At 43.1% G+C, this 24,217-nt stretch overlaps 1 protein-coding gene across 4 annotated transcripts in view; it reads left to right on the forward strand.

The window, feature by feature from the left end:
• LOC144495228 (uncharacterized) overlaps positions 1-24,217 on the forward strand; it is a 98,019-nt gene that overhangs the window by 35,726 nt on the left and 38,076 nt on the right. For all 4 annotated transcript variants that reach the window (XM_078215307.1, XM_078215299.1, XM_078215311.1 and 1 more), the window contains 4 exons: positions 7,977-8,177; positions 9,784-9,930; positions 15,287-15,388; positions 19,066-19,149. In XM_078215307.1, coding sequence (XP_078071433.1) covers positions 7,977-8,177; positions 9,784-9,930; positions 15,287-15,388; positions 19,066-19,149 — 534 coding nt within the window. The remainder of the gene's footprint in view (positions 1-7,976; positions 8,178-9,783; positions 9,931-15,286; positions 15,389-19,065; positions 19,150-24,217) is intronic.

Here is a 24,217-nt window from a genome sequence, read left to right on the forward strand (position 1 = left end):
CTGTCTCTTTTATTTCATTGCTCACAAGTCTATGTGCGGTACTTTATCAGTTACTTTTTGGTATGGCTGCTGCTCTGCTCAAGACTGCAAGAAACTACAAGGTGTTGTGAACATAACACAACCAGCTTCCCATTCATTGATTCAGTCTACATTTCCCGTTGGCTCAGAAAAGCAGCCAGCATAATCAAGGGTCCCACGCACCCCGGACATACTCTCTTCCACCTTCTTTTGTCAGGAAAAAGATACAAATGTCTGATAACACATACCGATTGACTCAAGAACCGCTTCTTTCCTGCTGCCATCAGACCTTTGAGTGGATCTACCATATATTAAGCTGATCTTTCTCTACACCCTATCTGTAACTGCAACTCTATATTCTACACCCTCTCCTTTCCTTTTCTCCTATTTAAAGCCAGAAAGAGACCTGCGAGTTTCCAAACATCAGTTACAATCTGTATAGGCTGTCCAAGAAAATGCCTCAATGCCTGTCCTGAATCCAAATAAATAATGGTGGAGAAGGGTTAGATCTAATTGTCCATATACAGCCACAGAAACAGTATGATTCTCATTGAATGGTATGTTTTGTCTGTATAGCGCGCAAGAAACAATACTTTTCACTGTATCCCAATACATGTGACAATAAATCAAATCAAAAAAAGTTCATGTACATCAACAACATCACTCTCATCAACCCTCTCTGTTACTTCATTACAAAACTCAAACAAGTCAGTAAAATATAATTTGCCTTAACATATCCATGTTGGCTTTCCTTAATTAGTCTACATTTTTCTGAATGACTATTCCTTTTTTTCAGGTGTTATCATTTCTAAAAGATTCCCAACCAATGAGGTTAAACTGACTGACATGTAGGCCTTATCTTTGCATCCTTTTTTGAACAAGGGTCTAATATTTGCAATTCTCCAGTCCTCCATCATCACTCCTGAGTCTAAGGAAGATTGAGAAATTATGGCCGGTATTCCAGAATTCCTACTCTCACTTCCCTCAGGATCTTGGCTGCATGTCACCCAGTCCTGGTGCCTTATCAATTTCAAGTACGGACAGTCTAGCCAATACCAGCTCTGTTTTAGTTTTAAACATTTCACATGTCTGAATTACCTCCTCTTTCACCATGACTTGGCAGCATCTTCTTCCTTGGTACAAATAGACACAAAGTACTCATTTAATACCCAAACCATGCTTTCATGCATAAATCTCCCTTTACGGTTCCTAATTGGTCCTACTCCTTCCTTTAAATCCCATTGGTTAGTCACATGTCTTTTGGATATGATTTTTGGATTCATTTTTAGGTTAGCTGTCAGTCTCTATTCAGACTCTCCCTTTGCTTCTCTCATTTGTTTTTTCAATTCCCCTCTGAATCTTCTGATTTTGGCCTGGTTGTCCACTGTATTCTCTCCCTGACATCTGTCTTCAGCACACTTTTTCTGCTTCATCTTAATCTTCTTTCTCTTTCATCCTCTATGGAACTTCGGACTTGTTTGCCCTTTCTTTCCCCTCCATGGGAATATACCTTGACTGCACCCGAACACACTTTTTTAAAGGCAGCCCATTGTTCAGTTAGTGTTTCTGCCAACCTTTGATTCCAACTGATCTGGGTCTGGTTGGCCTTTCCCCCAGTTAATTATCCTTCCTCTGGATTGTTCTTTGCCCTTTTCCATATCCAGCCTAAACCATATGATATTTTTGTCTCTTACCATGCCTAGTGGCATACAAGGAAGAATAAACGTGGGCTCACATCCGTTTCCATAGCTAATTTTTCCTGGAACAGATCAGTAGCCAGTTGCCAGAGACCATAGCTTGAGGGGTACCACTCTGCATCAAGCATAGCTGATCAGGAACTCCCCACTCTTACTGCTTGCCATACATGTATTTCAAGAATTTACTAGTTGATAGTCACCCTGTTTGACCATGTAATGAATGTACCTTCTGTGTCTATCAAATCCTGGAGTGGGACTCGAACCCAGAGATTCTGGTTCTGAGACAAGGCTGCTACCACTGTGCTACAAGACCTCCTGATAAAATGTTTATTTTATTTATTTATTTGTCACAAGTAAGGCTTACATTAACACTGCAATGAAGTTACTGTGAAATTCCCCTAGTCGCCACACTTCTGCGTCTGTTCGGGTCAATGCACCTAACCAACACGTCTTTCAGATTGTGGGAGGAAACCAGAGCACCCAGAGGAAATCCACACAGACATAGGGAGAACGTGCAAACTCCACACAGAGTGACCCAAGTGCCTGGGTCCCTGGCACTGTGAGGCAGCAGTGCTAACCATTGTGCCGCCATGCCGCACCAATGATCATTGTATCATAAATGTTCTGCTACTGACTCTTGATCCACTTGACCACCTCATTACCAAGAACCAGGTCTAGCTTGTCTCCTTTCTCGTTCGACTGTGTTAGGGACCAGATCAGAAACTCCATGGTATATTATGAAGTTAGCCTAGACATGAACTTTATTTGATTTTGGCATTAGGGTGAGCACAAGGTGTTTTGCTTCAGGCGTGATTCCCACTAGAAAGCTTTTATTAAAACAAACTTTATTTAACAACAGTTAGAATATAACAAAATTAATCAGCATATCTTTTGCCAACTGAAATACTTAAGCATGGCAAGGTATAATTCTTAACAGCTATCTATATCTTCAGTTACAATTTAAGCAATATCCCCACAGACATAAAACCCTCTTCAGAATTAGTTAGCACCAAAAACGTACAGGCTCATGTGGATGCTAGGCTTCCAGCCTTTGAACCCCTATGGACAGAGATCCAGAAAGACACCTGTCTTCTGATTCCCATAGAGAAGGATATATCCTCAAACAGCAGAACTTCAGAGAAAGAGACCCATTTTCTGGTAGATCCCTATCTCTACTTTTCTCTAAAGATCCCAAGCAGCAACTGAGCTTGTTTTCTCCCTATAAGCCTAGCCTCCAGTCAGTCACGTGACTTTTCCTGTCAATCAACCTAATTAAGCCCCGCTCTGAAAAACACCAGGGGAAAACACTAAAATAACAGAACTGCATTAGCCCAGACTAAAACAAACATTCCAGCAATTAGGACCAATAAGGCTTCTGCAGCATCAATATTTTGGCTGCAGTTATAGGCAAAGTGGCACCTGTAAATAGAACTGACTGCTTAAAAAATTCCTGCACAAGAAACGTGACACAAATACATTTCTTAAAGGCACAATACCATCACAACTAGAAACATACTGCTGGGAAAAGTTTCACACTCCAGGAATTCCTGCCCCTCTCTGCTCTTTAATATACGGCACTCTTAGCTGATATTCAAATAATTAAAGTCCGTAATTATAACAGCTCTGATTCTTATACTTTTTAGTAATCACCTCAGAAATTTGTTGGCCCAAGTAAACTGGGCACAAATAATTGAGGGCAGGACAGTTGAGGAACAATAGCGGATGTTCAGGGAGATATTGAATACCTCTCAATTAAAGTATATTCCTGAGAGGAAGAGGAATTGTAAAAGGAAGGAAAATGTTCCATGGCTAAAGAAGGAAGTCAAAGAGAACATAAAGGCAAAAACTAGGGCATACCAAACTGCAAATGCTAGTGGTAAGCTGGAGGATTGGGAGAACTTTAAGGTTCAGCAAAAGGCTACTATAAATAGAATCAAAAGAGCCAAGATGAACTACAAAGTCAGTGTGCAGGTGCAGCATGTAATAAAAAAGGCAAATGGGATGTTGGCATTTATTGCAAAGGGGCTGCAATATTAAAGTAGAGAAGTGTTGTTGCAATAGTATAGGGTGTTGGTGAGGCCACATCCGGAGCATTGTGTCCAGTTTTGGTCTCCTTTTTTGAGGAAGGATGTGGTGGCATTGGAGACTGTTCAAAGGAGGTTCACCACATTGATTCCGGGAATGAAAATGTTGACATGAGGAGAGATTAAATAGTTTGTGTTTATACTCGCTGGAGATTAGACGGATGAGAGCAGATCTGATCGACGTATATAAAATTTTAAAAGGGATTGATAAAGTAAACGTAGACCAAATGTTTCCTCTTATGGGGAATAAGAGAGACAGGTATAGGTTGAGAGGCGGTAGATCAACCATGATCTGATTAAATGGCGGAGCAGGCTCGAAAGGGCAGAATTTGCCTACTTCTGCACCTCATTCCTATGTTCATATGTAACTGGGAGTAATATGGAGATTTCTACTTTTGAAATAACTTGCAACATAAATCACTAAATATAAAACACATGACATAATATATGAAAGTACAGCACAGTGGCAAAGTAGTTAGCACTGCTGCCTCACAGCGCCAGGACCCGGGTTTGATTCCCAGCTTGGGTCACTATCTGTGTGGAGTCTGCACGTTCTCCCCATGTCTGCATGGGTTTCCTCCGGGTGCTCCCGTTTCCTCCCACAGTCCGAAAGACGTGCTGATTAGGTGCATTGACTGTGCTAAATTCTCTGCAGTTCACCCAAACAGATGCCAGAGTGTGGTGACAAGGGGACTTTCATCGTAACTTCATTGTAGTGTTAATGCAAGCCTATGTGTGACACTAATAAATAAACTTTAAAACTCAATCCAGCACTATAATTTTAGATTGTCCAAGTTCCATCTAGTGGTTGAAATTTGTTGGAAGCACCTGGAATCCTGTGAACACCTGCACTAACCAACATCTGTCACTAGATAGAGGACAGAAGCTTCAGTTTACAACTGGAGTCAGTAGCAAAGCCAAGAGCACAGTAGCTGAAAACTGATCCTTGGAAGATCAGAATGGGAGAGAGTGGAGGCAAGACTGGGATGGGGGGAGACAGGGATTGTTGGGAAGGGAGGGGACAGTCCAGAGAGTAGCTTCCCCCAGTAGGTTGATGCTTTGGAGGTCCGGGGGCAATGCCAGGAGGCAAGGGCATCAATGGGGGAAAGAGGGAGAGAGTGGAAGTGCTGCAGGAAAGGTTTTGGGCACAGAAGAAAATGTCTGTGGCAAGTGACTTAAAAGTGAAACTAGCAGTGTTAAATGAATATACGGACATTACTTTATTTCCAATGTTAAAATGAGACATGAAGTGAGACATGTGGTGGGATTTTACGGCCTTGTTTGTCTCGAAACCGTAAAATCGCGCCCAAGGTCAACAGACCTTCCATTGTCTGCCCTTCGCCCGCCCCGATTCCCGTGGTGGACAGGATGGTAAAATTCCGGCCATGAAAACTAGGGGATTTTCACAGTAATGTCATTGCAGTGTTAATGTAAGCCTACTTGTGATTCAAATAAATAAACTTAAACTGAGTCAATATTAAACAGGGACTTGCATATATTTTTGGTGCAACTGAGGACCATGACCAGTAGATGCCCCCCTCCCCTCTCGGTGTTCTCTGCAACTCGTTCGTGACTCTAGCACCAGAGAGGCAACACACAATCCTGGATTCATGTCAATGGTCTCAGAAACGCTTGTCTGTTCTTCTAACTATTAAATTTCCTTTCACTATTCCCTTCCATTCTTCTTAATTTCCCCTGCACACTTACGCTAGTCGTGGTGCCATGGACTTCATTCTGGCTCTGCCACCCTTTTATCAATATTCAGAACTAGTTGGAGAATGAGATGTACTCGGGGTCTCCTGCACTACTTATCCGCTTCTTCTTGACTGTCTGATGGTTATCCATACCCTCTCCCTGCATAGTCTTCAGATGTGGGTGACCACATCCTTAAATATACTATCCACAAAACTTTCAACCTTGCAGATGCACCGTACTGATACCAGCTGCTGCTAAAACTCCACACCTGGAGCTCAAACTTCTATATCTGATGACACTTCCAAGACATATGGCTATCCAGGTCACCTACATAAAACAGGATACATATTTCAGGGATTGAATACTACTTACTCGATAATCAAAATGAATACTTTATAAAAAACAAAGACTTAGCAGCTATTCCTCTTCTGCTAACATCACTTCATATCGGGAGGTGCTTAATCCTTATTATGCAAAACAAATAGAAAATTTTAATTTCCCAGCTCCAAAGACTAAATTTCCTAACTGTGGAGAATCTGTGATCCTAGTCTGTCCCACAGTGATCTTGTCCTGCTTAGCAGTGTTCCTTCAGTGTTTTCAAATGCAGGAAGGCCAGGACTTTGCTATATATTAGTGACTGTTTAGATAGGGTAGATTCAGAAAGAATGTTCGCAATGGTGGGGGAGTCCAGAACAAGGGGTCATAGTTTGAGGCCAAGGGGTAAACCTTTCAGAACTCAGGTGAGGAGAAATTTCCTCACCCAGAGACTGGTGAATGTATGGAATTCACTACCTCAGAAAGTAATTGAGGCCTAAACGTTGTCTGATTTCAAGAAGAAATTAGGTATAGTTCTTGGGGCTAAAGGGATCAAGGGATATGGGGGGAAGGGGGCATCAGGATATTGAATTTGATGATCAGCCATAATCATAATGAATGGGGGAGCAGGCTCAAAAGAACCGAATGGCCTACTCCTGCTTCTATTTTCTATGTTTTTATGGATCTTGTAGAAACATGGGGCCCGATTCTCCCATTGCGACCTGCAACTTTTTTGGCGGGTCCAGTTGGGAGAATCGTGTGTTGGTCATTTCGCGGGATTCATGCATGCGCCGGGAACACATGCGTGTTTCCCAAGCCGGAGAACAATTGCAATCGAGACCGCACTAGAAACCAGCGGGAAGAGAGGTAAGTCATTTGAATCTTTTTTTAATGTAGTTTAAATATATTTTGCATGTGATTATCGGGCCCGGCACGGAACTTGTCGGGCCCGGTAGCATCTCCCACCCCAATAGGAGTACTTCATTCCAGCGGGGTATAGAGTAGCCCCCCACGTTCGGGGAACTAGCGGGCGAACCCGCTGGAATGAAAGGGGGCAATTGGGGCCCCCAGGGGGTCAGGCGGCGGGGGGAGGGGGGGGGATGGTGCCCTCTTGTCATGGGCACCATGACAGTGCCAGCCTGTGCCCCTGAAACTGCCCAAGGGGCAGTGCCTATGCCCAGGGGGCAACTTGGCACTGCCCAGTGGGCGGGGCCTGTTTGGATGGGGTCAATGGGTGATCAGTGAGGGTGGGGGGTCCCACTGCCACTCTGTATAGGGATCGGTCTGGGCTGGGGGCAGGGGGGAGTATGCCTCTGAGGGGGGGTTCTGACTCTGGGGGTGTGGCATCTGACCCTGAGGGGGGGGTCAGCGGGGGGTGGGTCTGCCGGGGTGAGGGGAGGGTGGGGGGGATTGCCACTGCTGGGTGGGTGGGCTGGACATCGGGGGGGGGGGGGGGGGGGGGGAGAGGGAGGAGGATCAGGGCTGGCACGGGAATTGTTGTGGGGGCTGCGATTGGGCCGTGGGGAGAAGGCGGGGGGGGGGGAGGGGGGTGCTGGAGGGGCAGCACTGCAGAGGTCCCGGGCTGGCCAGTGATCGAGCTGGCCAGCAAATGGGGAGATTGGGACCACTGCGCATGCACAGAGTTCTGAAACTGTCAGACTCCAGCGCGCCCCTCCCCCTCCCGGGTTTTTACTGATATCCACGATTGTGACCCCTGCAGTGCACAGAGTGAGGAGATTCGGGTCTGAAGTTGTACTGAAAAAACAGTCGTGATCTAAAACACTTTTCCTACCAATTCAGCCCTTTTGGGAGAATCACCCCCATATTCTCCAGTATTGGAATTTTGAGCATTTTCTCTATTACTGGAATGTTTATACTAGTTATTCTGCCCAAATCCATATGGAAAGTAAATTTGCACTCAGTATGGAATCTCCTTGGACTGGAGAGAGGGTAGGAGAATACTGTAGATCAGATTCTGTGATTCAGGCTCTCATATCGTGAGGCTCCATGCTGCAAGCAGACTTGAAAAGTCTCCTGTCTTAATACTGTTCACACAAAGTTAAATGGGAAATGTCACAGGTAAAGACAAGACACATCTGGACATTAAGTATGAACTGTCTTTGGAATTTCAATTACTAAAATGACCAATCTAAAATTGCTTACTCAGGAAAATCTGCGGAAATATGTAACCATGCAGGAAATACCAAGCGCAGAGAGAGCCCTGCAGAATCGGAAAATTGCAGCTTTGAAAAGCATCGAGGTTTATGCTCCATGCAAGATCTTGATTGGGAAAGAGCTTCTAGAAGCACCTGGCGTTGATGAATCCGATCCATTGGCATTAAAACAAATCAATGATGTACTGAATGAGGTGAGTCATTTGAATGAAATTGTAAGGATTTGGGGGTCTTGTACCCGTTTAAAGCAGGAACAGTCTTGGCAACTTTGCTGTGATTGAATTTTATTGAGAGAGTCAGGTGAAGTTGTGACAGTACTGTCCCTTTAAGAAATGTATTTTAATTATGTTTCTCTGCAAGATTTTGTCGGCTCTGTGTTGTCTGCAGCTGGTGTCCTCTAATTGTTACTGAAACAATATAATGGATATCATGTTGATTTTAATGTGAACTAATGCAGGGTCCTGTGGTTTTTAGTGTACCTTGGGATTGCTGAGTGGAACTTGATTGAGGATGGTTGACAGGCCAAATGGTGTGCCTGGGGATAGCTTTATTTTTTGCAGAGCATTCCAAGTTTTTAGTTTTGTTTCAGTTGCTGCCAGGAGGTGGTGGGAGAAGGCAGTGTCTTTCTCTCTCTCTCGCTCTCCCCCTCTCTCCAGAGGCTTTCTGCAAGTTCCAAGGCTGGGGAATAATATTCAAAGGACCAATTCACATAGGTGTTGAAAACTGTAAATCCAGCATCATGAGAGCATACTTGCTATTTGTTCTCAGCCTGAAAAAGACCGTGTCTGTGGGATGGTTTTTAACTTGGAATAGCTAATTGTTAGGAGTTGGTTGTACTGTGCATGTTTAAGTTTCATAATTGGTAAAAGTTATGCTAATTCTTTTTGATATATTTTAATTCTGTTCTTAAATAAACTTTGGTGAAAGTTTCCAAGTAAGTCACTTGAATCATACCTGGAGTGAAACACCTTATGCTCACCCCATGCCAAAATCAATTGCAAAACTTAAGGTCTAGGCTAACTTCACAAAACACAGATTATATTACATGTGTCAAGATGTGGATAGCAGAGCGCACATTTTTCTTTTGGACTTCAAGCCTCTCTCCCCCCCTCTCTCCTTTGGATGTTGTTTTGTTCTGTTTCTTGATGATCCCTGTCTATCTGCAGCATGAAAAAAAAGACCAGGGCCTCATTTATCCTGACACTTAAACTCTCCCTTTTCCCAATCATCCGTAGCCTTGTGTGTGAGAATGCTTTCCTTGAGCAAGCAGGAATAGTTTCTGTTGAATTTTCTCTTCCCGCACCTTGTGGTGTGCGAAGCCGACTTTTATCTGTCTCCATTGCGGCAGCTCACTAACCTGCGCTCTCTTCCTAGGTTGTGATCTCTGCCTGTGCTGTGCTCCCCCCACCTCTCCTATCTCCCCCACCCCTCCTTGTGGTGCTGTATTCTCTCACTCCCCTCCCCGTGGTGTGCTTTCTCTCTCTCTTGCCTCCCCCCCCCCCCCCCACCCCCAACCGTGGTTGTACTCTCTACACCCCCTTTGTGCTGTACCCTTGCTCCTCCTCCTCACCCCCCCCTTCTCCCCGTGCTGCACTCCCTCCATGAGCACCAACCAAATCTTTGAAAATCAGCAGTTGTCTTTCTCTGGCAATATTCACTGCTCAATTTCAAATCCTTTCTGAAGTTCTGGTTGAAGGGATAAAGTTGATTGGCTGCACTGAAAATGCTTTTGTACTTTTTTTCGTTATATTTTCTGTGTGAATATACACATTACAAATCTGAGACTTATTTGATTTGCAGGTTAATTCGGTTTTGTATATCTCGGACTACTCTTTCACAACAAGTGAAAAGGAAGTGAAAGAGTTCCTGCTTCAGAGTGGCTTTCTCGACAAATGTCTGGCTACTCAATCAGACCAAAAACTATTTCTTATCACATACCCTGAAAAGGTAATTCTTGCTTTTCTTTTACAGTACTACTTTGTAAGTAAGTTAGTTTATATTTGTAATTTGTGGTTTAAAATAAAGTTCTACTGGTAAAAAGTACATTTTTCATATTTAAAAACAGAAGTGGTTTCCCATCTTTTGTATTTAAGTTTTGATGTGGAGATGCCGGTGTTGGACTGGGGTGGGCACAGTAAGAAGTCTCACAACACCAGGTAAAGTCCAACAGGTTTATTTGGTATCACGAGCTTTCGGAGCACTGCTCCTCATTAGGTGAGTGGAGAGTTGGGTTCACAGACAGGGTATATATATAGACAAAGACTCAATTACAAGATAATGATTGGAATGTGAGTCTTTACAGGTAATCAAGTCTTTACACGTACAGACAATGCAAGTGTAGAGAGGGATAATCACAGGTTAAAGAGGTGTGAATTGTCTCAAGCCAAGTGATTTTGCAAGCCCAGGCCAAATGGTGGGGGTTACATGTAGTGTGACATGAACAGTTGAGGCTGTCCTCATGTGTGCGGAACTTGGCTATCAGTTTCTGCTCGGCAATTCTGCGTTGTCGTGTGTCTTGAATGCTGCCTTGGGAAGGAGAACGCTTACCCGAACATCGGAGGCTGAATGCCCTTGACTGCTGAAGTGTTCCCCGCCAGGAAGGGAACACTCCTGCCTGGTGATAGCCGAGTGGCGTCCGTTCACCCATGTTCGTAACGTCCGCATGGTCTCGCCGATGTACCGAGCCTCGGGACATCCTTTCCTGCAGCGTATGAGGTAGACAACATTGGTCAAGTTGCATGAGTAGGTACCGTGTACCTGCTGGGTGGTGTTCTTATGTGTGATGGTGGCATCCATGTCGATGATCTGGAGAAGCTACGACATCTTCGGAGCCTTCAACACGTCATCGATGAAGACGAACATCTAGCCAAAGACATCCCCACACCCCCATTACTTACTTTCAAACAACCGTGCAACCTCAAACAGACCATTGTTCGCAGCAAACTACCCAGCCTTTAGGAGAATAGCGACCACGACACCACACAACCCTGCCACAGCAACCTCTGCAAGATGTGCCAGATCATCGACATGGATGCCATCATCACTCGTGAGAACACCAGTCACCAGGTACACGATACATACTCTTGCAACTCGGCCTTTGTTGTCTACCTCATACGCTGCAGGAAAGGGTGTCCTGAGGCATGGTATATCAGCGAGACCATGCAGGCACTACAATGGATGAACAGACACCGCTTGACAATCACCAGGCAGGAGTGTTCCCTTCCTGTTGGGGAACACTTCAGCAGTCAAGGGCATTCAGCCTCTGATGTTCGGGTAAGTGTTCTCCAAGGCGGTCTTCAAGACAGAATTGCTGAGCAGAAACTGATAGCCAAGTCCTGCACGCATGAGGATGGCCTCAACCGGGACCTTGGGTTCATGTCACACTACGTGTAACCCCCACCATTTGGCCTGGGCTTTCAAAATCCTACTAACTGTCCTGGCTTGAGACAATTCACACCTCTTTAACCTGTGATTATCCCTCTCTCCACTCGCATTGTCTGTACCTGTAAAGACTTGATTACCTGTAAAGACTCGCATTCCAACCATTATCTTGTAATTGAGTCTTTTGTCTATATATATATATATATACCCTGTTTGTGAATCCAACTCTCCATTTACCTGATAAAAGGAGCAGTGCTCCGAAAGCTCGTAATACCAAATAAACATGTTGCACTTTAATCTAGTGTTGTGAGACTTCTTACTATATTTAAGCTTGGGAGACTTGCTCTCTGAAATATTGGAATTAATGAGAGAAGATTTAGTGAAGGGACAGGACAGGATGATGAGCCTCATATACCAGAAGCTAGAGTCATTGAGAGATATAGCGGGGGGGGGGGGGGGGGGGGGGGGAGATGCCCTAATTGACTCCCACATCCATCAGCCTGGACACCCTTGAAATGAAACATAGAAACCCTACAGTGCAGAAGGAGGCCATTCGGCCCATCGAGTCTGCACCGACCACAATCCCACCCAGGCCCCACCCCCACATATCTACCCGCCAATCCCTCCAACCTACGCATCTCAGGACTCTAAGGGGCAACTTTTAACCTGGCCAATCAACCTAACCGGCACATCTTTGGACTGTGGGAGGAAACCGGAGCACCCGGAGGAAACCCATGCAGACACGAGGAGAATGTGCAAACTCCACACAGACAGTGACCCGAGCCGGGAATCGAACCCGGGACCCTGGAGCTGTGAAGCAGCAGTGCTAACCACTGTGCTACTGTGACTACCCCATAAGAATGTAAACGCATATTGGCATGACTTCTCATAAGAACATAAGAAATAGGAGTAGGCCATCTAGCCCCTCAAGCCTGCTCCGCCATTCAATAAGATCATGGCTGATCTGATAGTGGGTTCAGTTCCACTTACCCGCCCGCTCCCCATAATCATTAATTCCCTTATTGATCAGAAATCTATCTATCTGTGACTTAAACACATTTAACGAGGTAACCTCTACTGCTTCATTGGGCAGAGAATTCCAAAGATTCACTATCCTCTGGGAGAAGAAGTTCCTCCTTAACTCTGTTCTAAATTGACTCCCCTGTATTTTGAGGCTATGCCCCCTAGTTCTTGTTTCTCCTTAATTTGTTAGTTGACATTGCCTAGCGCTCGGCTTCTACATGTGCTTTGGACCATCAAAGAAGCAGACTGAGCCTTCCCCCTCAGACAGGCAAGCATGGATATGCTTTCCATCTGTCAAGTCAATATTCACTGCACCAACAGACCATAACCACAATTGAAACATAACCACAATTTAATGAGACAACACCACTAATAATTAACATTTACGGACTTGTTACACTGTGATCTCTTGAGGTGATTAGTTCTCTTTGTAATATGTCAATGACTGCTCCAATGAGGTGAGATCCTTGCACTTGCAGCTGAGATGGAAGCTTGCTGCCCCATAGCCTGGCATGATCTTGGTGCTTTTGCTACCAAATAAACCTGTTGGACTTTAACCTGGTGTTGTTAAACTTCTAACAATGGTCTTGGTGGCCATCCTCTGGCTGCCTGATGCCTGTTTAACAAACTTGTTTGAGCTTTTTTAAAAATGGGGTAACAGAAAGAGTTAACCAGGCCAATGCTGTTGATGTGGTGTACATGGACTTCCAAAAAGGCATTTGATAAACTGTCGCACAACAGACTTGTGAGCAAAGTTAGAGTTCATAGAATAAAAAGATATGAAATTGGCTGAGTGACAGGAACAGAGAAAAGTGACTAATGATTGCTTTTCAGACTTCAGGAAGCTTTATAGTGGAATTCCCTGGTGTTCGGCCCTCTACTCTTCCTATTATATTTATGGCCTAGATTTTGGTGTACAGGACAGAATTACAAGATGTGTGGATGATACTTAACTTGGAAGTATTGTGAATCATGAGGAGAATAGCATGGCACTTTAAAAAGTTGTTGGAATGGGTGAACAAGTGCTAGATGAAATTTAATGCAGTGTGTGAAGTAATTCATTTTGATAGGAAGAACACCGATTTTTGTAATATATATATGTAAAATGAAAGGTATAATTCAAAGGAGTGCAAAAGCGGTTGGACCTGTATATAGGTGGCAGGACGGGTTAAGAATACAGTGAAGAAAGCATTCAGCTTCCTGAGCTTTATCAATAAGCACATAGAGTACCAAAGCAAGCAAGTTATGTTAAACCTGTATAAAACACTAGTTTGGCATCAACTGGAGTTTTGCGCTCAGCTCTGGGTACCAAGCTTTAGGAAGGATATGAAAGCATTTGAGAAGGTGCAGAAGAGGTTCACGAGAATGGTTCTAGGAATGAAGAACTTCAATCACATGGGAAGATGAGACTGTTTGCCTTGCAGAAGAGAAGGTTGAGAATTGATTTGATAGAGTTATTCAAAATCATGAAGGGTCTGGGCAGAGTAGGTAGAGAGTTGGTGGAAGGACACAGATTTAAGGTAATTGGCAAAAGAAACAATGGTGAGATGAGGAAAATCTTTTCACTCTGCAAGTGATTAGGACCTGGAATGTATTGCTTGACAGGAAAGTGGAGGCAGGTTCAATGAAAACATTCAAGAATGAATCATTTTATTATCTGGAAAGGAAAAACAAAGAGGGAAAAGGTGGGGTGGGGGGGCGGGGAGGTGGTAGCATTGGGTAAATTGCTCCTTCAGAGAGCTGGCACAGACATGACATGCTGAATGGCCTCCTTCTGTGCTGCAACCATTCAATAGACAGGTCTACTCCCATGGGACATAGAGGGTGCTGCCGACGGGAGACTGCCATTCAGATGAACAATGCATCTTTACGTAGCTGGTGCTGATACACCCCTGGGTCAATCCTTCCCTACATGGTGAGATATCCTGTATTGCCAAACAAGCCTCAATGGACTGAGCAGTACGCAATACTCACTATGGTGGTGCAGAAGAGGTAACTGAGCCGTTTGTGGCACCACTTCCAGGATCCAGGGGTGATCCCATTGTTGCTGCCAGAACTACATGTCAGCTTCCTTATTAGGAGGGCTGGTCCCTTCTCGCCATTCCAGAGGAAGGGAAGTTCCCACCTTTCTGGTGCAGCGTGGAGGAGAACCCGCAGGGAGGGTTCACTAAACCATGGGACCACGTTAGCTTATTTTTTACAGCTTTGTTGACTTGTAGTTTCACTTTTAAAGATTTGTGGATCTGAACACAACCTTGTCTGTCTATGCATTTAGAATATTTTGCTATTTATATAGTTTTCCTCTGATTATTCGAGAAATATCACTTCCAATTTCTCCTCACTAAACTCTGTCCAGTTTTGAGTTCCTCTGTCTTCAGCCAATCGCTGGCGACATCATTTACTGAAAAACAGGAGATGAGTTTCTGCCAGGGCTCTCCTGCTTGATGATAGAACCCTGGAAAAATAAACAGTATAAATAAGCTAATGGTAGATGAGTGGGAGAACCCCTGTGGTAATTAACCTCCATGCTGAATTCCATCAACGGGGAAATTATTAATTTATACTTGGCAATGAGTAACTATAGGAACATATCCAGTTAATTAATAAACAAAGTTTGAATATATTAAGTTCAATTTTGCTTCCTGAGATGGATAACAGATATGAGACAAGACTACCTCCTCACATCTTGCTCATTTCCCTAAATTGTTACTCAACAGGAAACTATTTTGAATAGCAAACTGATCCATAAAAATATGTTCAACCTGAAATGAAGATGAATTGGTGTTTCTGAAACCATGTCTCACTCAAAACTAATCAAAGAAATGACTTGTCCTCAAAGTAATTTGATTACATTCAGAAAAATATTTCAAAATAACAATTGTTTTCATTTTCTTTGTAGAATCCTTCCTTGAGCTTATCACTTGATAAAGAAAGTACTATGTCCGAACAACAATTGGTTCAAAGGCAAAATGATCTCGTAGCACTAGAACGATTGTGGCAGGTTTGACTCTTGCTGATCATTTTACATCTTAGTTAATTGTTAAAGTTTTGTGATATTGAATTTATATTGGTTTGCTAAGAATACACTATTACTAATGATAGATTGTGAATACCTGTGCTTAGAAGTGAATCTGTACACTCCATTGATGACTCAGTGGGATTACTTTTGTTGCCTTCTCTGGCCATTGTCTGAAGCTTTACTGGATTGTTTGTAACCTTGTTCTCCTAGTAGGCCCTGAGTTGTGCCTCCAACATCATGCTCTCTCCATCTCCAAAAATGCTCCACCTCCACATTATCACTCCTGCCTCAGTTCATTTGCTGGTGAAACTGTTCGACATGCCTTTGCCCCCTCCAGACTTGACTATTCTAATGCTTTCCTGACTAGCTCCCATCTTCCACCCTCTGTAAACTTGAGTTTATCCAAAACTCTGCTTCCAAATATGTCACCATTGAGTTCAAACCCCTCTATAGCTTACCCCTTACAGCTCTGTAATCTACTCTATCCCTAGAATCCTTTGAGAGCTCTAATCTGGAACAGTCTTTGCCCCATATCCTTTAATTCCTTTAGTTCACAAAAATCTAGCAATCTCAGATTTTTAAAAAGCTTAACAACTGATCAAGCATTGTCATTTTTAGAAGAGAGTTCTGAACTTCTCCTATTCTTTGTATATTGGAATGTTTCTTGATTTCACTCCTGAACGGCCTGGCTCAGATTTTTGGATCATGCCCCCTAGTTCTAGGCTCGCCAACCAGCAGAAGTAGTCTCTCTCCGATACCCTGAGTATTTATACCAGTGATTAACTAAGTTTGATAGATCAGGAAGGCCCTATTTTCAACAAGCGCTGAGAAAATCTAGTTCTGTGACATGGGTGCCATATTGAAAGCTTCTATCCAAAAATGCTCCCATACACAGAATCACAAATGATATAGCACAGAAAGTAGACATTCAGAACTTTGTCCTGTGCCTCTGAAAGAGACATCCACTCAGCTTCATTGCCCTGCCCTTTCCCCATACCTCTGCAAATTATTGTTATCAAAGTATCTAGCCAATTCACTTTTGAAAGTTATTATTGACTCTGCTTCCACCACCCTTTAAGCTGGAGCTCACCATATCGCAAAAGCTCACTGTGTTAAAAAAAAAGACTTCCCTTCAATCTGAGCCTTTTGGTCACCAACCCTCCTGCCACTGGAAAGTTGCTCCTCATTGATGCTGTATCAAACCCTTCATGATTTTAAATATCATGTAAAATCTCCCATTAGTCTTTCATGCTTTAAGAACTATCCCAAGTTCGCCTGACAATCCATATAATTGAAGTCCCACATCTAGGAAACCATTCTAGTAAATCTCTTCTGCACCCTCTCTCAAGACATTGACATCCTTCCTAACACAGTGCCCAAGCTGGGCCTTGATATGTGACTCATAGCTTCCTTGCTTTTGTATGTGATGGGGTTCATTTTAAACATTCCCTGACTACCAAGGATGGCCAAGAGGAGGTCAGGGGGGTGTTAATTCAGCAAACATGTGAAACTTGACCCCAATCCATCATGAATATGTCTGTTTCTGTTTTAACTATGGTGGGGTTGGTGGCATCTGCTCAAGGAAGGTGAGTCTGTGATTATAATATGTTAACAAGGCTCCGTTTTTCAGATTCTGACATCCATTTCAATTTCAAGAGCTTATGAAATGTACCAGATAAGGGAGCCAGGTACAGCTGAATTCAGCCCGTAACTGCTTTTTTAGAGCACAGCTGGTGGGTCAGTGGGAGCAGAAGTGTTTCCTCAGCCCTTCAAGCAAATCTTCTGCAGCGATTGCCTGATTCCCCCTTGTCCTCTCTCCTGGTTCCTGCAGATTGTCGGGCTGAAACCTATAAATCTCACAATCAATTAGGGATTTGTACCACTGGGTTTCCTGCCAGCAGCTTTTCAATATGACTGGCGCTGGGATGGAAAAGGAATCAATAAAGACACTGAGGCCCTGTTGTTCAATTCAACAGACTGTGTGTTCTCCTCACTGTAAACATGAGGACTGGCCCCTTTCCTGCCTCCCCAGAAGTACTGTGTTTATAAAGCTAAGGATCTTGTGTGATTTTTCTTTTTAAAACAGCCTTCCCAACCTGCCTTGCCACCTTCAAAGACTTTTTTTTAACCTACACTTCTAGGTCTCATTGTTCCTGCTCTTCCTCTAAAATTGTACCATATGCTTTATATTGCTGGCACAGTGGTTAGCACTGCTGTCTCACAGTGCCAGAGACCCGGGTTCAATTCCTGGCTTGGGTCACTGTCTGTGTGGAGTTTGCACGATCTCCCAGTGTCTGCATGTTTTTCCTCCCACAGTCCGAAAGACGTGCTGGTTAAGTGCATTGGCCATGCTAAATTCTCCCGCAGTGTACCCGAACAGGCTCCGGAGTGTGGCGACAAGGGGATTTTCACAGTAACTTCACTGCAGTGTTAATGTAAGCCTACTTGTGACACTAATAAACAAACTTAAACTTCTCATTTATCCCACTAAGTTAACAGTAATCATTGAATGGTGATCAGGGCCCAGAATTGGGGAGATACAAAATAGATTAACTGTTCACTTTTGTACAATGGGAGGCATCTGGGCAACACATTTTACTGTGGTGATGAAAATTTGAGATCTTTCTACAGGAAGTGCAAAGAAAAGTTGATATTTGGAGATGAAACCGTTTGCCAGTAAAATCATTGGTACTCACTGTATGAACAGAGGGTAGCAACTAATCAATTCCTTATACCTGGCTGCAAACGAGGACAAAATATACTGCTATTAGAAACAAGGCAAAAGAAAAATTGTACCTTAGTCTTACTGACTGTTCTTGTGGGACCATTAAGTATGGCACAAACCTGAATTGGCAAGTATTGACACAGGAGACCTGTTAGAAAAACAGCATAATTTTAATTTCTATTGAAATAAAAATCACAAAGCGTATAGACCGAGTAGAGAGGGAGCAACTGTTCCCATTGGCGGAAGGAGCGAGAACCAGATTTAATGTAATTGAAAAAAAGAAACAAGTGACACGAGGAAAACATTTTTCACGCAACGAGTGGTTAGGATCTGGAATTCACTGTCTGAGAGTGTGGTGGAGCGGGGAATAATCAAGGCATTTCGAAGGGAATTAGAGTGTCGAACTTTAAGACAGTGGAGTGACTCTAAGTGAATTATTCCTTCAGAGAGCCAGCCCAGAGACAATGGGCTGAATGACCTCCCTTCTGTAACCATTCTGTGATTCTGTTGGAATGAAAATCTGTCATTTTTTATAATTGCCAACCTATTTGCAACCACACTGGGCATAGATTGAAGATCCATTAATGTTTTCCCCACAGTGTTTGATCTGGAATGCACTGTCTGTACTGGAGGCAGGTTCAATTGAGGCTTTCGAAAAATAATTTGGTTGTTCTCTGAAAAGGAAGAATGTGCAGGGTTACAAGGAGAGGGCAGGGTAGTAACACTAGATAAATTGCTTCTAAGGGGAGCCAGCACCCATACCAGGCTTAATGACCTCCTTCTGGGCTGTAACATTATGTAATTCTGCGATATACATTAGTGTAAAAATATAAATGCATATTTCCACAGTTTTCAGTTGTAACTGTGTACATTTTTAATCTTAGAATTGTGTCATGCATCATATAATTTTATTTCTCTTTTCTCCCCACTTCAGAGAAGTTTACCTGATGAATTTAAAGGGAATTTGAGCACGCCAACATTATACCCAGTTTCCTATGCATCTATTCTCATGAAGGCTGTAAGTTCTTTATTGTCTAGAGTACATTATTCCAAAGATAAATGCATATTAATTAAGATTGGTGTAATGTTAGAACATATGAAACCATGATCAAACACAGTCCTTGCCCAAAACACGTGAATTTAACCTTGTTTGAGCCTTAATCCACTTATTGATCTCTTAAGGGAAAATTCTGTAAAATAATAATTCGGTGAAATGTCAGGAAATTTATTTTTCCTTAATTCAGCTCATTTAATCTTGGCTGATGCTTTCCAAATATGTTTGCCTTGATTTTTCAGGACTTCTGTATCCTAAATTAGCTTTGACAAAAAGGTTGACAAATTTTGACAGGGATTTTTTAGATCTGGCAAGCCAGCAAACATTGACTTTAGTGGGAGATTCTGCCAGGAGGTGGTACTGGAAAATCCCGGCCTTTCAAGAGAATAATGGTCTCGCAAGAGCATTTGTTCATCTTGATTTTTCCATCGTAATGCCCCTCACATGTGGCATTGTGATGTTTATAAAATGATTCCTGGAGTTTTGCCTCCTGGAGTTTGCCTCCTGGAGGTTTATTGTGCACGTTTTGTGTGAAGAAGAATTTCATGATATCTATTTTAAAGGTATTTTCCTTCAGTTTAAAACTGTGTCCCCTTCTTCTACTCCTGCAGTTTTATTTAAAATAACATTCCAAGTTACTTTCTATTGCTGTAACAATCTAATTATAAGATTACCACATTGATCCTCCTTTACAGGCTGTAAATTCCACGTTTCTCCAACATATTCTCATAAATCTGACCTTAATGCTACAAATGAGCCTTGTGACTCATTGCAGGCACCTTTCTCCGCGCCCCCGCAACTGATCTCAAGCAGAGAGCCGTTGGACACTAGGCACCTACCTCCGCACTAACTGGAGCGCCCGAATCGGACTTATATAAACATGTCTGTTTTGCGCTGATTCTGGATGTGTGGACGCGGTGGTAAAAGGGGAAGTGCTGGTAAAATTGGGTGTGCAGCATATTAAGTCAATTTAAATGCATGCAAATACATTTAAATGGCCGGCGTGCCCGTTTTGGGCACGGTCCCGATCGCGGCAATCTTCGGGCCTTGGTAAAGCGGGACCCGGCGAGGAGGTGGGTGCGGATCGTGCTACTCGCCTCACGCCCGACTTTACAAAGTTTTCGCACCCAAAAACGGGCACAACACGAGAGTAAAATCGGGCCCAATTACTTTGAGAGAGGTGTCATCACCTGACTGATTACCCCAAATAGGTTGTAATTCTTGAATGTGCGTATTTACATCTTGATCATCACAGGCTATTCACTCACAATGCCTCATAGCCAAGACCGTTTTATGTGCACGTACTTTCTGATGGTGATTGCAGTGGGGAGCTGGGTGGAGCTGTGGTCCATTTCTCCTTTCCCTAGCCAGAGCATATTGAGACCAGCATAATGCTCCTTGCCTCCTTCCCCATTACCACAGCTACTTCCATAATAATTCACTTAAACCAGGCTGGGATTTTCTAGCTCTGGCGCAGATGCAGTGAGCCGGGCAAAAGTCAATTAACCTCGGCAGCACCCTAAATCACCCCGGAGGGTGGGGTCAAAAATCCAGCCACCAGATTGGGAATTAAACTTGTGTGATACATATCATTGAGCACCATGCCACTTAACATAGTACATTTAGCCATTAAGAAAACCCTGAATTTATATTTATATACTTACATCTAAAAATCTCCTAAATTCAGATTCTAAATAATTTTAAGCCGCATATACTTTCAGTAAGTAACAGACATTTCTCCTTATTTCTAGAATTTCCTTCAAGACCCTAGGATGTAAGCCATCAGGCCTTGGGGACTTCTCTGTCTTTCATCCCAATAGATTGCTCACTACTTTTTCCCTAGTAATGGCAATTGTTTTAAGTTCCTCCTTTTCACCAACCTCTGCATTAATTGCTGCTATTGGGATGATTCTAATGTCCTCCACCATGAAAACCTCTGGACATTTCTGTGTTCCCCATTATTAATTCACCACTCTTGTTTTCTAAGTGATCAACACTGACTTTAACTACTCTCTTTCTTGTTATATACTAATTGGATCTCTTGTTATCTGTTATAAAATTTTATGCTGTATTTCTGTCATAATTTACCTTTGCTCTTTTTATTACTGTTTTAGTAACCCTTTGTTGGTCTTGAAAAGTTTCCCAACTGTTCTACCTTTTAGTCTCTCTGCCCAGTTCACTAAGGCCAGATTTGTCTGTTTGCCTATGTGATTACCTTGGTTTAACACCAGAACACTAATGTGGGACTCCGATGTATTGTCCTCAAACTGAATTTGTAATTCAAGCAAGCAATGATCATTCTTCCCTGGAGAATCCTTTACTACAAGATCATTAATTAATCCCATCTCATTACTCAATACTAAATCCAAAATAGGCTGCTCCCTGGTTGGTATGGCAACATATTGTTCCAAGGAACAATCTCTAATGCACTCTATGACCGTGCCCTTGAGGTTATCCTTGCTAATTTGATTACTCCAGTCTGTATGCATATTAAAATCATTCTTGAGTATTATTGTACTTTCTTACAAGCCTCCAGTATTTCCTAGTTTCGACTGTGGTATTCTCTTAGGGACCAAGAGAATTCTCCCACCGGGGACTTCTTTGCCTTGCTATTTCTTATTTCTACACAGACTGCTTCTACATCTTGATCTCCAATGCCAATATAATTTCTCAATACAGCACTGATTCCCTTCCTTTACTAACAAAACTACACCACTCCGTTTTCCCTTCTGTCTATCCTTCCCAAACACTCAATACCCCTGGATATTCAACTCCCAGACTTGGTCTTCTTGTAACCATGTCTCAGTAATCACCACTAAATTATAGCCCTTTGTCTTTATTTGTACTGTTAACTCATTAATTTTATTCCAAATGGTATGTACATTCAGATACAAAAACTTTAATTTTGTCTTATTATTAATTTTGCTTACTCTAGAATGATTCTCTGGTGTAACATGATCTTTGCACGCTCTGTCCCTTCCTTTCATTATCTGGTAACAATTAGTCTCATCATTAACCTGTACTCCTACCTTCTCCTTACACTTTGATTTTTTAAATTTCCATGCAATTGAACCTTCTCCCCACTATTTAGTTTAAAGCCCTATCTACAGCCCTAGTTATTCAATTTACCAGGACAGTGGTCCCAGCATGATTCTGGTGGAGTTCATCCCAGCGGAACAGCTCCCTCCTTCCCCAATACTGGTGCCAGTTTCCCATGAACTCAAACACATTTCTCCCACACTAATCTTTGAGCTATGCATTTACCTCTTTAATATTATTGCCTCTATGCCAATTCGTTCGTGGCTCAGGTAGTAATCTGGAGATTATTACCTTTGTGGTTCTGCTTTTAATTTAGCACCTAGTTGCTTGTATTCCCTCTGCAGAACCTTGTTCTACGTATAACATTGATACCTACATGAACCACGGCAACTGGATCTTTCCTCTCCCACTCCAAGTTCCTCTACAACCCAGACGAGCTATCCTCAACCCTGACACCAAGTAGGCAACAAGCCTTTGGGACTCTCAATCCTGGCTACAAAGAAGTGTCCATTCCCCTAACTATACTATCCTTGACTATGACTATATTTCTCTTTTCTTCCCCCACTTGAATGACTCCCTGTACCATGGTGCTTTGGTCAGTTTGCTTATTTTCCCTACAGTCTCTGCTCTTGCCCAAGGGAGCAAGAGTCTTGAACCTGTTGGACAAGGGCAGGGCCTGAGGTTCCTGCAATGCTACCTCTTAGATCCCTCATAGTCACACCCTCTGTCCCTGACCAAATTCAAGTTAGTTAATCCAAGGGATGTGACTGCCTCCTGAAACACAGCATGCAGGTAACTTTTCACCTTCCTGATGCGTTGCAATGTTTGAAGCTCAGACTCCAGCTCACTAACTCTGAGCTGAAGTTCATCGGGCAACCAACACTTGAACCACAATGGGGCCTCCACTACAACACATCACCTGGCCTTGCATCCCTATTTTGTTTAGTTCGATTTCAATTTGTTTTTAATTTTACTACTGATCTTTAGTACTCACCGTGTAATTTTTCTTACCTGACCTTAAATCTTAAAACAAGTCAGAAAAAGAAGCGAGAAATACGCGCCTACCAATCACTTAGTTGTGATATCACATAGGCGTGTTCACTCAATGTTGCAGGGCTGCTGTAACTTATCTCCCAGCTCTCCGGCCTTGATCTGCTCCTGCCCCCACTGATCGGGGGAAGGATTTAGGAAAACAAGACACAGCAATCCCTCCCTCCTCCAAACCCTCACCCTCACCTCTCTGCATCTTGCACTGCATGCTGGTTCCACCCTCGATCTTGTTTTTATACTCTCTGCCTCTCGTGTTTCAGGAACCAGTCTTAACCAGTTTATTTAACTGACTGCCCCAATTAACTACCCAAGCTACAGCAGGATCTCCCATTTGCAAAGTTTGTTTTTACTCTCCTTAGGCTTGAAAGATACTTAAATGCCAGCCTTCAATTCATAGAATCCCTACAGTGCAGAAGGAAGCCATCCAGACCATCAACCCTGCACCCAAGCCTTATCCCCATAACCCCACCTATTTACCCTGCTAATCCCCCTGACACTAAGGGGCAATTTAGCATGACCAATCAACCTAACCCACACATCTTTAGAGTGTGGGAGGAAATCAGAGCATCCAGAGGAAACCCATTCCTAGCAATTAGTACGAAATTTTAAAAAGACGAGATTAAGATTTATTCTTTTGATCTCCCACACGTACCTCAGCTCCCAAGCTCCACTCCATGCAGCTAGTGCTCTGTGTCCATTCTGTCTGTTGTGGCTATGGATGATACATAGGGGCTGTGATAGGGGTATGGGAGATATCAAGTGGTATGGGGATATGGAGGGGATAGGGGAATCGAGGAGGCATAGAGGGTATGAGAGGGCATGGGAGATATGTTGGTAAGAAGGGGATATGGAAGTGCATGGGTATGGAGGGATCATTGGGGGTGGTTGGGTAGGTGAGGGGTAGCGTGCCACTGAACCTTGATGATGTTTCAGTGAATGGCGG

Source organism: Mustelus asterias, chromosome 1, assembly GCF_964213995.1.
Source record: "Mustelus asterias chromosome 1, sMusAst1.hap1.1, whole genome shotgun sequence".
Classification (NCBI taxonomy): Eukaryota; Metazoa; Chordata; class Chondrichthyes; order Carcharhiniformes; family Triakidae; genus Mustelus; species Mustelus asterias.